At 36.6% G+C, this 17,579-nt stretch overlaps 1 protein-coding gene across 2 annotated transcripts in view; it reads right to left on the bottom strand.

The window, feature by feature from the left end:
• Window positions 1-10,465: 10,465 nt before the first annotated feature.
• SLAIN2 (SLAIN motif family member 2) overlaps window positions 10,466-17,579 on the bottom strand; it is a 68,902-nt gene continuing 61,788 nt past the window's right edge. For both annotated transcript variants that reach the window (XM_006922485.2, XM_006922484.3), the window contains 2 exons: window positions 14,113-14,431; window positions 10,466-13,493 (listed from right to left, as the gene is read on the bottom strand). In XM_006922485.2, coding sequence (XP_006922547.1) covers window positions 13,427-13,493; window positions 14,113-14,431 — 386 coding nt within the window. In that variant the 3' untranslated portion in view covers window positions 10,466-13,426. The remainder of the gene's footprint in view (window positions 13,494-14,112; window positions 14,432-17,579) is intronic.

Here is a 17,579-nt window from a genome sequence, read left to right as displayed (position 1 = left end):
AGCGAATGCCAAAAGATAAAGGAACATCTTCTTCAAGTTTTACTTTTCTTTGGAAGAGTCTGGAAACAATTTTTTTCTTTATTCAAAGAAATCATCTACTTTACAGTCCTCTACTACCCACTTCATTTTCTTACCTGTCTCCGTACACTTTTCCAAGAGATCATTGCACAACCAGGACTTCAGTTACCAAATATACACAGTTAACTCACCGATCTGCGTTTACAGCCTGGGCTCCAAGCTCTTACATATGTCTTACATTTCAAGCTTTACATGTCTAAAACTCAGCTCAATATCTTCTTCCCAAAGCGTACATGTTCTTCTCTTGCATTCATTCATTTATTCATTCACTCACTCATTCAAATAGTTATTGGGCTCCAGGTACCACACTCCACTAGGCACCATAAATAAATCATGAGCAAGATATATAAGGTCCCTGCCTTCACAAAGTTTCTAGTCCAGTGAATTATATTCATAAGTAAAGAAGAAAATTTCCCAGAACCAAAGAACTTGAATCTCCAAATCGAAAAGACCCACCGAGGGCCTGGAACAGTTTTTTAAGAACTTAACAAAGAAAAAAATATGATAAAATGTCAAAACACTTGAAACAAAGAAAAAATTTCACAGAGAGGAGTATAGTCCACATTCAAATGAACAGGAATAGAATGACAGTAAGAGTTTCAATGCCAATGCTAAATATTTGAAGACCATAAAGAAATGCCTTCAATATTTTGAGGAACTATTATTTTCAAGGGGTAATGCTATATTCTTTAAACTATCAATTATGTATGAGTGTGTTAGCTTCTTCAGAGAAATAAAATCAAAAGGATGTGTCTTCACATAGAAAGAGATTTATTTTAAAGAATTGGTTCATGTAATTATGGAGGCTGGAAAGTAGAAAATCTGCAGGATGGACTCAAGAAAGAGTCAATATTGCAGTTCCAGTCTGAAAGCCATCTGTGGGTAGAATTCCCTCTTGCTTCAGGAAGGTCAGTCTTTTGTTCTATTTGAGCCTTTAACTGATTGGACAAGGCCCACCACATTATAGAGGACAATCTGCTCTACTCAAAGTCCACTCATGTAAATGTTTATCTCATCCAAATAAACTCTCACAGAAACATCCAGAATAATGTTTGACACATATTTGGGCACTGTGGCCCAGCCAAGTTGACACATCGAATTAACCATCACAATGAGGGAAGAATAAAATATTTTTTAAAATTCAAGGCTTCCAAAAGTTCACTTCTCATATGTCCTTTCCTACGAGCCTCTTAGAAAGCTTCAGCAAAACAAGAGCGTGAACTAAAAAAGAAAACCATGAATCTAGGAAAAGGTTCTAAAACAGGCCAGTATCAGGACAACGGCTATGCGGCAGGCTGAGGAACGACCTGGGCAGCTGGGAGCAGAAGGATGGCACTATTAGGGGGAAGGAAACCAAAGACAGATTCTCTGATATTTTCGTGGAATTTTTTCTCCGAGAGTTTCTAGGGGATGTTTATAAAGGGAACCATACTTCCTGGATTTAAATCCTTGCTTTACTCTTCCGTGGCTAGGTGTTATTAAGCAAGCTACTTAATCTCCAGTGTTTCAGTTCTTCACATGTAAAATGAGAAAAATTATTGTGTTTTATTTGGAGTGATGGTGGATGGTCAAGATGAGTTAGGTTATGTTGCCCAACACCTCCAAAGCTCAGTGGCTTAAAACCACAAAGATATTTTTCTTTCTCATGCTATATGTTCCTGTGGGTTGGCTGGGGCTCCACGTTGTCTTCACTTAAGCGTGCCAGCAGAGGGCATCTCTGTCACCTGGAATGGCAGTGTGTTTTGTGGTAAAGGGAAGGAAAAGTAAAGCTGTCCAGAAATGATGTGTCAATTTTGCTCATGTTCCATTGGCTGAAGCAAAGGAATAGGAAGGGACATTCAATTATACACTATGCTCAGGTGGAGGAGAACCAAATATGAAGGACACCTTAATGACCACCACAGATCCTCAAGTCCCCACCACTGAAAGAATCCATGACCCCGGGCAAAAGTGGAGTAGAGCCACCTGAATGGAGGGAAAAATAGGTCCTGGATATAGGACTAAAGGGAGGAAGGGAAAAGAGCCATGAGTCCAGCAACAATGGGTTTGAATTTTGAGAGAGACAGAGAGACAGAGATAGCGAAAGAGAGAGGGAGGGGGAGAGAGAGAGAGAGAAAAAAAATAAGAGAGTTCCTATGAGAAGTGCAAACTTGGAGAACATGACAGAAGTCTGAATAGGATTTGCAGGAACTCTGGTTGGGTGGTATGCCACATAACAATGCCACATAACAATGTATATCAGAGAGGAACTCTCTAATAGCTCCTGGAGAAGTTTAACAGACTTTTGCTATGTTTCTTGGAGACGAAACACTAGGGTAAGATAGGCCTCGAGGGAGCCCGCACATGTGAGTTCGCAAGAGAACCAAGGAACTTCTCAGACACCTGGCACTTGAAGCAGGCTCCCTGCACTTGTCCTGGGAGCCTCACCTTCTTCATATTCTCTGCTGGTAGGAGTTTGAGAAGCTCAGATAACAGTTTTTGAAATATATATTTAAGCATTTTAAATGTATCCAATCCTATTTTATTATACCTTCACATACTTATAGCTCACTTAGCAAAGTCCTCCTTTCCAAAATCCAATTTATCCTGTAAATATCTTATTTTTAAAGTATTTCCCATGGTTCCAAAAAGAAATAGTATGGAAATTGTGTTCTGGTCTCACTTTTTAAAATATTTTTTTGAATAAACTTGTTTTGGAACAGTTTAAGTTTACAGAAAAGTTGCAAAGGTAGTAAGTTCAGCGTTCCCACATTACATTCACTCAGTTTCCCCTATTGTTAATATCATATATCAGTATAGTATATTTGTCAAACTTAATAAACCAACATTAACACATTATTAACTAAAGTCCATACTTTATTCAGATTTCCTAAGTTTTTGCTTAATGTCTTTTTTCTGTTCCAGGATCCCACCTAAGATACCACATTACATTTAGTTATCATGGTATCCTCATTCTATTTTGATAAATATGAAAATCTTAGAGTGAGTCCATTTGTACTGAAAATAGATTCAGAGCTAGCTGAGGGAGTGTTGGGGTTTAAAACACTCCAAGAGAAAAACAACAACTCCCCCTAGTGTTTAGAATGGGAAAGAGCATTTTGACTTTCCGAGTAGTGCTAAAGCGGAAGAACAAATCTTCCTAAAAAAGTTTATTTTGGAAATGATTGTAAACATCATGGTTTAAATATCAATAATAGAAGGAGATGACACAGTCAATTAGTAACAAAAAGGCAAGTAACCTCAACAACAAAATGTCCTTGGATAGAGAGGGAGCCTCGGACCTGGCAGGCGTTCATTTAAAAAGCCAGCGGGTTTGGCCAGAGGCTATCTGCCTGCAGGGCCTGATACAGTGCCTCCTGCAGAATAGGTAATCAAGATCTGAACGAGCAGTTTTCTGTGGATTTGCATTAATTATATTTATTCATTAATCAGGATTAATGAATCTAAAATACAAGGCATGCAATCCCTGTGTATATTGTTTCTCTAAACGGCTGTCTACTTCACTAATCCTGAGCACTTTTCAAGCAGCACTTTCCCCCTTACCTCCTTCTCCTCTCCAATGACCGGATATCGGATTTCTGGCTATTCGAACATTTGAACATAATGAAAAATCAGGAAGCATGCCGAAAAGAGGCTTGTGAAATAACTGTTCCAAAGACAGATAAGCAGAAACCAGGCATCCATGTAGAAATAGACATAGTTAAGAATTTAGAATTTACAAGCTATTCTTACATGGAATTAACATTATTTGGATCGTTTGACTGGGGTCAGCAGAAAAAACGCAGCACATTTGTAACGACAGCGCTAACACTGGCTTTTCTGACAGTGGTACTGACAACTGGTTCCGGGAGAAGAAACAAATCTGTTGACCACAGAATAGTTGTTTTTATCGATGAGCTTAAATCATCAAGCAACATTCACATTATAATCAGCATCTTCTGCTTATGAAAGCATTGAGAAAAGATTGTCATTAAAAATGACCAAAATTTAAAAAAGTTTTTGGAATTTAGCTGTTTTTATTATTTAGAAAATTCATTTATATGTGGCAGACCCTGTTAATTACTGATCTGACATGCATCCCCCCTTTTCTTCCACTATCAGAATTTATTTATTTCAGATGGCAATGTACTTAGCTAAATATCCACATTCTCTGCTTCCTTTAGCTAGGAGATGCTTTGTGACAGTTTTGGTCAATGAGATACAAGCAGAAATCTGCTAGGCCTTCAGGAAGCTTTTGCTTTCTTGATGAAAGGGAACAGATATCCCTCACGCTGCCCCTTTCCCTCATGTTCTTACCTTGAGTAAAGATGTGATGGCTGGATCTGCAGCAGTCATATGGACACGAGGAAACAAGAATGAAGACAAAATTTAACTCTAAGGATGGTGGGGCATAAAATTAGAAAGAGCTTAGATCTCTGAAATTATTGTTGAATACTGAACCAACAGCAGTAATAACTTATTTGCTTTTTGCATACTTATATGTGCCCCTGAAAATTGTTTTTTTTGTTACTTGAAGTCCATTAGATACCGACCAATTAATATTACTCCTAAATACTATTTTTAATGTTAATAATAATTATTGTTTACTGAGGCCCAGACACTATATGAAGCTCTTTATATGCTTTGTTTCTTTCAATCTGCACAGCAAGTTCATGATATACACCTTACAATCAACCTCTTTTTTTCAAGAGTAGAGCAAGATTCTCACATTTAATGAAGTGACCCAATAAGGGTCACACAGCTAAGTGATGGAACATGGACTTAACTCAGGCCTGAATCCCAGATGCTCTTATGCACTCTGCCATGCACTTAGCATTTCCCATGATGGTGTTGAAGACCATCATTTATAATTTTTGTACATACATTTTATCTTCAGGATCTAGTTTTCAATGTCTTTTGTCTCACAGCTTCCCAAACCTTCACCAAAAGAATAAGAATTACAGCCAGATGTGTACTAGACTTATTCACTTAATAAGGTATATAAATGTTTAAGCGCTATGCTGTACACCTGAAACTAATATAATACTGCATGTCAATTATAACTGAAAAATAAATTTAAATAAAAATATACGAAATACTGACAAGAAAAATATTTTTCAGCTAGGCTGGTCTGACAGGTCTCGTGTTTTCCCAGTGATTTCTTGCAAGGGTAAAAAAATTTTCATCACTCAATCTACCATTTCCTTGTCTCGGCTCATTATTTTTCATCCTGAGGATATTGCTGTCATACAATTTTTATACTCGTTAGTGAATTTGTATATCAGCAATTGATATATCAATGATGGTAGACTTGTAATTGCTACTATTAAATGTTAAGAAATTATAACTATGTGTTTTTGTTATTTTGTTTTTACTCCTGAAACTCTGGGTGTTTCTATGACTTATTTAGGTCTCACAAGAAAACCAATAGGTGCCTTATCAACTCTCTGTTGGAATATCAATGGCTTAAACTTAATTTTTTTTTCAGTTCTATCTTAGCATTTTCCCACCACAAGCCAACCATCATCATCTTATTTCATCCATTCCCAATTTGGACAGAACAAGTAGTCTGACCTACATGAGCTAAATTTTTCTTTTACTAGAAGTGGGAAAAAATAACAGTATCTGTCTCATAGGGTTATGCGATTAAAAGATGCTGCACCGACATGCCCCTCACATGCGTGATAAGCACACGACAGGCGGTTACTATCATTAGCATCAGCATCCCTGCTAAACACATCCTGCACCAAGGGCTTCGCTTTGCTCTTTTGAACAATGAAACCTAAATAGCTGAATTCTAAAAGGTCAAAATGCTTTGACAAATGAAAACAGTTATTAAAAACCAGGACTTCTGTTTACCCCTACAAATCTGGATGACTTGCTCTTGTCTACTTTATGTCCAGAAGGATTTTTCAGTCCTGTAACATAATAAAAACGATTTCTTCTTTATTTGAAAATCTGTTTGTATGACTTATACTGAGGGCACTTGGAATGTTTTAAACATTTAAAATAAATTTATGAAAATGCTACGTATTTTTATTGATTTTGCACTCATTTTGATTAATTCCTGATTAATCTATTTACTCTGACATTTAGTCTACCAAACTGACAATAGTATAAATTAGTTTAAAAGATATCATTACTTCGCATTTCTATGATCAAGGGTGCCATCTCGGTCAATTTTCGGACACTGTATTACTGTAAAGGCTCAAGGACATGAATGCCATTTGAGTTGTGGGGTAATTACTCTAAAAAGTTACATTGTTCCTCAGGTTCTTGAAGCTCTGCTTATTTTTTCCATCTTTTGTCTCTGTTCACTAGATTGAATAAAGTCTATTGATCTCTCTTCTGTCACCTTCAGTAAACTATCGATTCCATCTGGCAAATTTAAAAATTTTTATATATTTTTTTCAGTTCTAAAATTCCATTTCGTTCATTAAAAAAGAAAACTACTCTCTTGAGAACTTCTTTCCATTCCTCTCGAGTGTTTTCCTTTATCTCGTTATAGTTATAGCAGCTGCCTTAGTCTAACATCTGGATCTCGGTGTTGACATTTGTTGCCTTTTGAGAATCGATCACATTTTCCTGGTCCTTTATATGTTGATTAATTTTAGATTGTATGCTGGACATCTTGAATTTTATAGTTAGATTCTAGGTCTTGTTGAAACATTCTGTACAATGTTGATTTTTGTTTAACATTCAACCCAGATCGGTTCAGACTGCAATTCTTGTTCCTTCTTCTGTGGGCTATGGTTTCAGTGCCAGTTCAGTTTACAAAGGCTTTCTCATGCTGTAGTGTATTGGATCTGTGTCTCACATGTGCACTACTCAGTAGTCAGTCTGTTATCATGTTCAGTGCTTTAAATTGTAGTTCACTTCTCAAACGCTTTGTTGTGCCGCTTTCGGTCTGTTCTGAGTATGGACAGCTCAGGAGTAGGCTTGGAGTTTGTGTAATACAACAGAGTGGGAGGACCCCCCCTTCTCCAGCTCCGTCTCTGGGTCCCCGCTGCCTGCCCTAGAGTCCCTTTGCCCTGTCTTCTGACCAGATAGATTGGGATTCTCTTGGACCTTTAGCTCCATCATTATTACTATGCAGTTCCTACAACTCGGGCCACCCTCATGACAAAGAGTGTAGAGAAAATAGAGAAAAATGGGGATTATCCTCACTCTTCAGACCATAAGGGCTCTTTTCTGATCTCCTCTGCCCAGAAAACCATGGTTCCAATCAATCTTAACTGTTGGCACTGCTTGCTCTCTGCTTCCTGAACTTAGCTGGAGGCTTACTGGTGACATACCATGAAAGAAAAGAGAAAAATCCCCAACACACTCTAGCTTCCAGGAGCTTATTTTTTCCTGGTCTTTTGAAGTTTTCATTTCAGAGGATATTCCTCATGGTTTTCTCTGGTTTTACCTGTTAGAGGAGCCACTATCACAGCTCCGCTGAGTGCCCTCTCCTGGCTCCGGCTGAGAAGAGGGGAAAAATGGGGAACTCACCCCTGTACGGGTCCCCGCTCCAGGTTTGACTCTCATCCCCATTATGTCTGCTTCTGTTTATTTTTCAGTGCCCTCAGGTGCCTTTTGCATTTTGTTCAAAAGTTTCAGTTAAGTGGGAAAGGCTTTTGAGAGCTTAACCCATTTGACTACACCTAAAGTCCAAAGCTGCATTATTTTTGAGAGACCCGAAGTGGAAACACAACTGTCCGTCAACGTTACAATGGACTAATTGTGATATATTTATGCGATGGTATATGACAATGAGAACAAACCTACAGTGACATCAGCAACATAACTATTTCTCACATTATTTTTGTTGTTTAGTGCCCAAGTCTGAGAGAAACTCCATTTTTAGCCTTTAATCAAATTAAGATAGGCAGAAAAAAATTATAAAATGTACAGTTCCATTTATATAAAGTTCAAAAGTAGGCAAAACTAAATTACGTTAGAAGTCAGGTTAGCTGTTATCTTTGAAGAAGAAAGTAGTGATTCGCAGTTGGCATTAGGAGAGCTTTTGGGTGCTGCGAAGTCTATTTCTTGCCCATGTGGTGGTTACACATGTAGTCCCTTAGTAATTCATTGAGCTGAACATTTGTTTTGTACACTTTTCTGTACATATTTTATAAATAAATTTTAAAAACATTTGAAAAATTAACTCTTCTTCCTGGGGGCAAATGACAAAATCCTAGCTTAAAATGATCTGTGTACTTAGGGGAATTTATAATAAGGATACTGAAGTGCTTTGTGGAATTGAAGGACAGGAATGATACTGGGTCTCATGAACAATTAAGCCAAGGGCTCAAATCCTATCAGAACTTTTTCTTCCTAGAATTTTAATTCTTGGGACCAGAGTTTTATTATTGAACAGGCACTCTTGGGGTAGGGTGCAGAAATCTGTATTTTAACAGCCTGTCAGGTGTTTCTAAAGTTTGAGAACTTTGAACTTGATTTTTTTTATTTTTAGGTGAGGCAACCTTCGGTTAACCTCATAGATTGCAAGGACTTTGTCGGCTTACAATCCCGTATTTTTTATTTTTTACACCAACAGCACCTGTCTTCCTAGGTGGTCTTCCACCTGAGTTGTGGGGTACTAACCAGGCCTGACCCTGCTTAGCTTCCGAGATCAGACGGGATAGGGTTTGATTCTTTATTTGGTTGTACTTACTATTTCTTCAAAGGTCTTAAAACTGGAATTGTACTCAACCAATGCTGTTGCTTCACAGCTTGGTAGATAGACTGTGTGGGGGGAAGTGTCAATAAAATATATAAAGAAGTATGGTTTGGTAAAGTTTTGGAATTAATATTTGTACACTCTCCCTGGAACTGATTTTTTCCAGAAGCAGGTTCCATCTAAATAATGGCAGTCATCGGTGACATCAGAGTTAAAAGTTACACCATAAACCACAATCATGATTTCCACTTTCATTAAAGAATTCCTCAAATTTAAGCGGTTAATTACCTAGGGCATTAAGTGTATTTTCTTCATTATAATTTACTATATTTCTCTAGTTTTCTATAATAACTAATTTTTCACAGGAGAAACCAATTAATGTTTTAAGATATAAACTATGTATTTTTAAGAAAATCAAGGATGATCTGCAACCAGGAATTGTGAAATATTGAGCTTTCAATAGCAGTTAATGTACACCTGTTCAAAAGCAAACTCATATTAGCATTCTAAGTGAAAATTATCTTCTCATCTGAAACAGAAAACTTTTTACCCTTCCACTAAATATTTTACAACCATGTTAGAAGTCAGCATCTAAATATTTATTTTTATTTCTGGATTGCGAGATCCCCAGGTGAAACGTGGGATCATTTTCACCTTCTGTATTTCTTAATATTTGTTTTTTTAAAAGCAATTAATATTACTTTCAAAATCAGAATAAAACTTTACTTTTTTTCCTCTTCTTTTTAAAGAGAAAACATTAAGGTTATGATGGATAGATAAAGAATTGGTTTGCCATTGGTATCACGTAACATAGTTTTAACCAGGATGTATTAAGTAAAGTCCATGAGTGAAATAGGTTCCATTTTCAGACTAGTAACCAGAGATCCACTTCACTTAGTCCACTCACACTTATATTTAGGGTCATTCAAAATCAAAATACATTAGGGGTTGCTAACTTTGGCTTTGTGTTCATGTGAACATTCTGTTCACTACCTTCCTCCAAGTTAGTTTCTCCAGCATTTATTCTGCTTTTATAACTCAAAGTTGAACACTGATATAGCAAATACTTCAGAAGAACCTCCATATGGGTTTTCCTGTCACACAGGGTATATAACAACTTTAGTAAACTGCTCATTCATTGGTTTACAAGTATGCTGACATTTAATTTTAAATGGATCTTAAGTTTTTAGGTTGGCTTGGGAAAAAATCCAAACATGAAGGGTCATTTCTCTGTCTTATTAGTGAGACTGATTGTAACATGGAGGACAATAAAACCTTCCAAAAGGAATTCAGGAACTAATTAAACAGTATATAATCCTTAATTTTTCTCATGAGAAAAAAGATGCAAATGAGTGACTAAATAAATATTTATATTTGGTTTGAAAATGCATTCTTTTTTTTTTCCTGGAAACTCTTATACAATGGCATACTTGTTTCATGTATGCTAGCTTTTCCTAACTAGATATCGATTCACAGCAGGTGAAAAGTTCCAGGAACATACCGATTTTGAGTAAACTATAAATTTACTTCAAATAATCCACATATGAAATAGCCAGGACAGAGAGAATATCACATGACACATTCCAACCTCATGAAGATCAAATCTGAAACGGCAACATGATTTGGGTTTGTGTGTTTAAAAATATCAACTGAGAAATTTATTAGAACCAATTGTAGGCAACTGGCGGCGGGGGTGGGGAATCTTACCATATCCAGAAATTAATAACACTTGAAAAAAACATATAAATTTAGTAATAAACATTATGGTCAGGCTGTTTATTAAGGAGGCAACCACACATACAAGTTCAACTATAGAAATGCTTGCAAATCAAACTTCATGTGATCTAAAAGGATCATGCGTAATGTCAAAAATTGATGCCTGTACATTCAATAAAAAGTTAATTTAAACATACACAGTCTAGATCATTCTAGTCATACAAACATCTGGGGACACATGTATCTAATTTCCTTTCAAAAAAACTTTTTTATAAAAGTGATGTATTGAGATAATAATTTTAAAAAGTATCTGACAATTATGAATGGTCCCCAGTTTTACAAAATGTGGTTTCCAGGGTATGAAAACTGAAAAAGTCAACTCTTCAGAGAGTGTTTTATATTACAAACAAGTTTTGTAGAAAAATGATCCAGCAAATGCTTGAGTTAAGAATATTTATATTTTTTCCAATTCTTTACAATTTTATTAACACACAAAAAAATAACATTCAAACACTGAGAAAATTAAATAACTTTGGAAGCAGAGCTCATCCTTTTCTGCTTACATATAAGTGACAATTCTGGGCTGTTGGCACAAAAAAATAATTGACATTCATAAAACCCCTACAACTACATAACAAACATAAGTTAAAATCATAGGCACTAGTTTATCAAATCCACGTTTCTCCTGTCAAGACTAACCACAGTGAATCCTCAGATTTTCCCAAATAGAAAAACTGGCAATACACAAGGCTTTCTAGTAAAAAGGCAATTTTTCTCTTTAGGAAACTAAAAGCCAATAGTCTGTGGTAGTACAACAGTAGGTAAAATAATACTTTACCCAACTCAGATCCAAATACATTTTTAACAAGTGATGAAATATTTTAATAAAAAAAATAGACATTTTTATTCTGATGCAGCCATTTAGAAACAAAGTTAAATAACCTGAATACTCCTTTTGAAACTGATAATTTAACTTAAAAATGTAATGGGTGTTTCATAATAGTTAAATTTCCTTTTAATTATTAGATTGCAGCATATACTTTTTTGCAATGTTGCACTGAAAACTGAGACCTATTTTGTTTTGTGTATATGTGGTTTAAAAGAGAGACAGTGGCTAGTTAAGATTTTTATAAGGGATACCCTCCAACACCCAAAGCAGATGCTTTATCTTCTTAAAAGCAATGTTTTCTAGTTCATCATCATGTGGAATTCTGTCACCATCCTTTCCTGACCCACCCTCACCACCCTCAAATTTAAGGATAAAATTTCTTCCTAGCATCATATACCGAAATATATTAGCAATGGAAGTTTTAATCTCCTGCTGCTTGTGCTAACTGAATGACTCCCTACCGGCCAAGCTAAAAAAGGCTAGCATGGTGTCAGTCATGGCAGAACAGGAGGCTTGGTTTCAAAGTTTTATTATTTCCTCAATATGTCAACCTCAATGCTATCCTGAATATCAAGATTCCCATTTCTCTCTCAGTGTCTTTTGCCAACTTACGGAATGCCTTTGACTAACAGGAAACGAACTTAATGTTCAAATCTCTCAAATCCTTTAGGTGACGCGACTGCCAAATTTGACATGACTGTTCAAATTAAATATTTAAAAACAGACCTCTCACCATGAAACATGAGAAGCCTGCTACAGAAGGACATTTTTGTCTGGTAATAGTCTAGTAAAACAAATAAGTGATTCCCAGGGTATACACATGAGGGCCACCAGAGAGCAAGTATTTAAGGGTTAGAGTCACACATAGTTGGTTCCATTTGTTACCAAAAATGCAAAAAATGATGTAAGGCAGGATATAAGTCAAAAGGGACAGTATTTTCAAAGGATGTTTTATACAGTTACTCAGTTTAAAGTAGATCAACTTAGGTAGGATTCAGCAGGCTATTCTCCTACCACATAATATAGACTGCTGTGTCATTTAATAGCAACAATACAATTGTCATTACCAGAGATTTTATAAGTTAAGTGCATAGATTTTTTCCCCCTCTCTCTCACTGTATGATTTTGTTCCAGGATGTAAGCACTGAGGTGGTTCTATTTATATCAAGAATCAAGACACATACTACTTGCTCTTTACCATCATGGAAACCTGCTAATAAAACAAGATCTTTTAGTTCTGTAACAGATAACAGCATGTGAAGAAGTTGGCTTCAACAGCAAAGGCTGTCTTTCCTGAGCCAGGAGCTATACAGTTTAGAAAGATTGTACAACTGATATTAAGCCCTTTTGGCAATCACAATAAACACAAAGAAGTCCGATGTGTCAACGCAACATGATGGATGCATGCTGTAGAACTATTTTGGTGGTGGTGATATGTGAGCGACATCCAAAACTTAAGATTAAACAAAATAACCATTTTTCTAATGAATCTGCAAAAATAATTCATATAATTGTCCTAAATTTAGGTACCATGTTTTAAATCTCTAGCCCAGGTTTCTTCCCACTCCCATGCTCTTCCATCTCAGCCTAGTTTCTTAGAGCACCAGTGAAACACTAGTGAGACATTTTACATAATTAGTCAGAATATTAGTTCTCATTAACACAAATATTTATTGATACCATTTATACAGTAAATCTGGTTGAATGTGAAGTTTTGGATAGCTTGAATTCGCCATTTTCTTGTGCACAAAGGTACTCTCTCATTTACAAATGGGCATTTTCTCTTTGGCATCCATTAGTTTTTTGCCCAGATATTGGCCTCTGTCAAATATTAAAAAAATCGACTTAGTTTCTATTAAACAAAACTGAAAGTGATTCCATGGAGAGTGATTGTATGATTACCAAACACATCTGATGTTAAATGTCATTAAAGTGCTGTTTGATCATCTCTGTCAGTCTGTGCTAGTTAAGACAGAGAGGGCTGGGATTTTATAAATCCCAAGAGTCTTATCTGAACAGTCTGCATATAAAAGTTGTCTTTTAGCCTGGTGAAGGGGTATCCATGAAGCTATGGACCTCTGCATTCTTGTCTTTGCTGGTCAATAACAGCCATCTTTCCAACTGTCATCTTTCATGCTACCATAGGTTTTAGGAGCTGGCAAGGATCTGAAATAAAGCAATTTTATAAAGTGATTTGCAAGGCTTTAATGAAATGTTACCATACTATCTCCCACATATGTAATCACTCTGCAGATGGCACCACAGGCCAATGAAGGCTGTCCCAGGGGATATTGAGATCAAGTTCTAAACAGCTATTAGCACAACCATTCCACACTCAGTGTTTTCACAACTTTCCAGTTTTACTGGGCATCAGGTGACTTCGCTAACCTTTTTGTTAACTTAAATACTACACTAAAAGACAGGAAAGGAATGTCTCATCTTTTCCAAACACACAGATTATTAACCTGTTTGTTTTTCAGGGCAGAGTGATGAATGTGATTATTAGAGGCTTAGTGTCACCATCACTAGAGAGGCAGAATCGAATAGTCTGAAAAGGACTCTGAAGACAGACACACTTGGAACTGAAGGTCTTTAGTTTAGTCTTAGGCAAATAAAGAAATGTTTTATTCAAATTGTGCTAAGACTCCACTGGGAACACACTTAGTTAGGACTCTCTATGTTCACTAAGACTCTGTGTTCACTATTGAACGCAAAGATGATGGTAATTCTAATCTATCCACTTTCCTATGCCCAACAATGTTGAAACAGAGCATCTGCCACTTACCTGCGAACAGGCTGTGCAAGTTTGCTGCGAGGCACTGGTATACCCCCAGCAGAAGGGGCACTGGGTCTGGGCAAGCCACTTCTCATCACGGTTGTCCCTGCAGGTCTGGTTAGAGTAGTGCTGTTGATATTGCTGGGAGGATTTGCTGAGACTGTGTTCTGAACCACAGGAGGCCCAGGTGAGGAGGTGGTTTGTGTGAGTTGTGTTGTTTCTTGGCTACCAGGAGAACCAGAGCCATGGTTACTAAATGCTTTTACTGGTTGCCGGAGAGCCAAAGGAGATGGTGCTGCAGGAGAGCGGAATTTGCCTGGAGAAAGTACTGCAGAATGGGAAAGAAAAACCAATGTTCTCAGTGGAAAACAGGTGTAAGTAAAATCACTGCTTTATATTACACTTGATGACTGGGCACCAGTACACCCGCATTCACGAAAACACAATTTATAGAAACGCAAGGGATAAGAATATTTCTGGGCTAATTAAAAAAAATAACTGGTAAGCCCTAAATAACACAAGTCCTTACTCAGAGAATTGTAATCATCTTTGACAACAGTGTTTTAACTAGGTCAGCTCAGAACCCATAATACCAGAAGAGCAAAGGGCATTGCAGGATTCTGTTTCACTGGGGCACTAACCTGGGCCTCATTCTAGAGGCAAAAAATAGGTTGACTACCAGACTAGAATTGAAACACACTTTCCCCTCAAAGGAACACGCAAACATGTATCAAGCATCTGGTGGGTGTACCTGTAACGACTATAATGTAACTTAAAATTTCGAAACTAAAAATTATTTAAAACAAAACTGCTTCTATTGTTGTGCTTCAACCAGCAGGAAGTTACTAATACAGGGGCATAGCAAGAGGTATATGAAGTCACAGGATAAAGATAGTACATTTTTCTGTAATGTCAATTCTAAGTGGAACGTTAAAATATTTTTTATATTAAAACAAATATTGATACATGAAAGAATAAAATGTATTATTTGTACTACTTTTTAAGCCAAAATAAATTCAAATAAATTTTATTACTGTGGTGGTCCCTTAGCAACATAGGTTCAGATCTCCTAGGGGACACATTCATCCTTCCCTGTGTATTCTGTATGGATAAATGACCTATACAGATAGCAGTTTTAGTTTCTTCAAATGCCCATGGATGGCTATACACAATAAAAATTTAAAAAATATTACTTTAACATGCTTAACCTAAATGAAGAACTCTTGGATGTTGTTCAGAGAAAACGGGGGTGGGGGCAGGAATGGATCAGAAGCAGGAAAAGGTCACCGTATTCTCCCTCAAGCTCTATTAGTTTGGAGAGGATATGAGTGAAGAGAAAGCTTGGGCTGGGGATGTGGTCCTTAAGACCTTAGAAAGAGAAAATTTTACACATCTTCATCCTCCTCACTTCTACTAATCCATCTCAAAGATATAAATAACTTTAAGGTCTACCATAGTAGTGGGGAGGAAAAGAAAGAATGGATGAGTCTGGTCACTGTTTTCATTTGGTATCTGGGCAGAAGAAGAGAGGATAAGCCTTAGCTTCAAAACTCAAAAATAGGGGAAATACATCTTTTACCTTCAATATGGTTTTTGTACATAGCATCCTTCCTTCCCAGCTGATCTTTCTGCCTTCTGTCTGATCGGAGTCTCAAAAGTCAGCACCTCTGTACTTAAGGTATACGAGGCCTCAGTACTTGGTGTGCTCAAATTATGTCTATTTGGCTCCTAAAACTTAAGAGCCATGATTCTCACACTTGATCGTGTCAGAATCCCAAGGAACTTTTTAGAAAAAGTATGGAATCCTAGGCACCAGGCCAGAAAATCTAATCTGGAATGGAACTCAGGTATTTATTTTAAAATCATCATAGAAGCTTCCTGCTATTATGGCAAAACTGGGAAGGGGCTTAACTCTTCATTGTAAACACCTATAAAACTGGGCAAAACATTCAACAGTTTTCAAATGTTGGACAACAGGCAATGCATGACTGTGATCCCTGAGAGAAAGAAAATAAATGTGGTGTGCCCTGTCAGTATTTTATTTTATTTTACTTTATTTTATATTTTGGGGGGTGGGAGTGGGTAGTCCAGAGACACTTTTGGACTGTATAGAGCAGTACAAAGGAGGAGGATCCTAAGCAAAGTTATATTGTTGAGTTAAGAAGAGAAAAACTGGAATTTGAGGAGTAGAGTACTTTGGAGGAGGGAGCTGCTTCAGAAGACCTTGATAACTCAGCTTAGGGGTCTGCTTGAATCTTTGGCTGAATATTGAGCTGTGCACATACTAAACAGAATCTGTGAGACTGAGCAAAGGAGGCCTGGAGCACTGTAAACTGAACAATCTCCAAAGCTCATAGAGAACTAGGAAACATTTGAGTTTCAACCAGTTAAAGAATCCTTGCCAAACATCCGGAGCAGTCAGGAGACACTCCAAAAGAAATAAACTAGCCCTAGAATAAAGTTACTCTAAATCCACTCTAACGAAACTTAAAAACAAGTCTCTAAAGAAAGGGTCAGCAAACTATCAGCCATGGGCAAGGAAACTGTTTTTGTAAATAAAGGTTTATTAGAACATGTCAACACCATGTGTTTATATATTGTTTATGGCTGCTTTCCAGGTACAAGAGCATAGTTAAGTAGTTATAACGGAGACCATATTCCACACAATCCTAAAATATTTACAATCTAGCCCTTAAGAAAATGTTTGCTGATCCCTGCTATAAAGGATCAAACTGATCCATAAATAACTGCTTGCCACAGCAAAGTCCAACACTATTTAAAAGAAGATAAAATCCAGTGCAGAACAAACTTCATAATGTCCACTATCTAATAAAAAATTAGTACACATAAGAGAAACAGAAAAATGATAACCAAACCAGGATAAAATCAGTCAACAGAAACAGACCAAGCAGTCAAAGGGATGACTGAATTAGCAGACAAGGACCTTAAAGAAGCTACTACATATATGCTTAAGGTTATGAAGAAAAATATAAATATAATGAGGTGAGAAATAAAAGATTTTTGAAAGAACTAGACAGAACTTTTATGATAAAAAGCTTACAATATATCCAAAATGCTAAATTCAGTGGATGAGAATAGTTTAGATGCTGCAGAAGAAGAGGCATCTGAAGATATAACAATAAGAATTATCCAAACTAAAGCAAACAGTGAATAAAAAGATTCAAAAATAAAATGATAAAGCCTCGGTAATTTAGAGGTCAATATTACGTGGTTTAACAGATAGAGGGAGAATATGGGTGGGACAGAAAAAGATATGAAGAAAGGATGGTGGAAAATCTTCCAAATTTGGTGACAATTATAAATTCACACATTTAAGTAGTTTAAAAAAATACCCGATCACGGCAAAAAATCAGGGAATGCCACACCAAGGAACAACATGATTAAACTTCTAAAAGTGAATAATATAAAAATCTTAAAAGACCTTTTGGGGAAAAAAAGAGGAATGAAGATAAAAT

This window comes from Pteropus alecto, unplaced genomic scaffold, assembly GCF_000325575.1.
Source record: "Pteropus alecto unplaced genomic scaffold, ASM32557v1 scaffold57, whole genome shotgun sequence".
NCBI lineage: Eukaryota > Metazoa > Chordata > Mammalia > Chiroptera > Pteropodidae > Pteropus > Pteropus alecto.
Note: the sequence above shows the minus strand (reverse complement) of the source record. Positions and strands in the feature narration are given on the sequence as shown.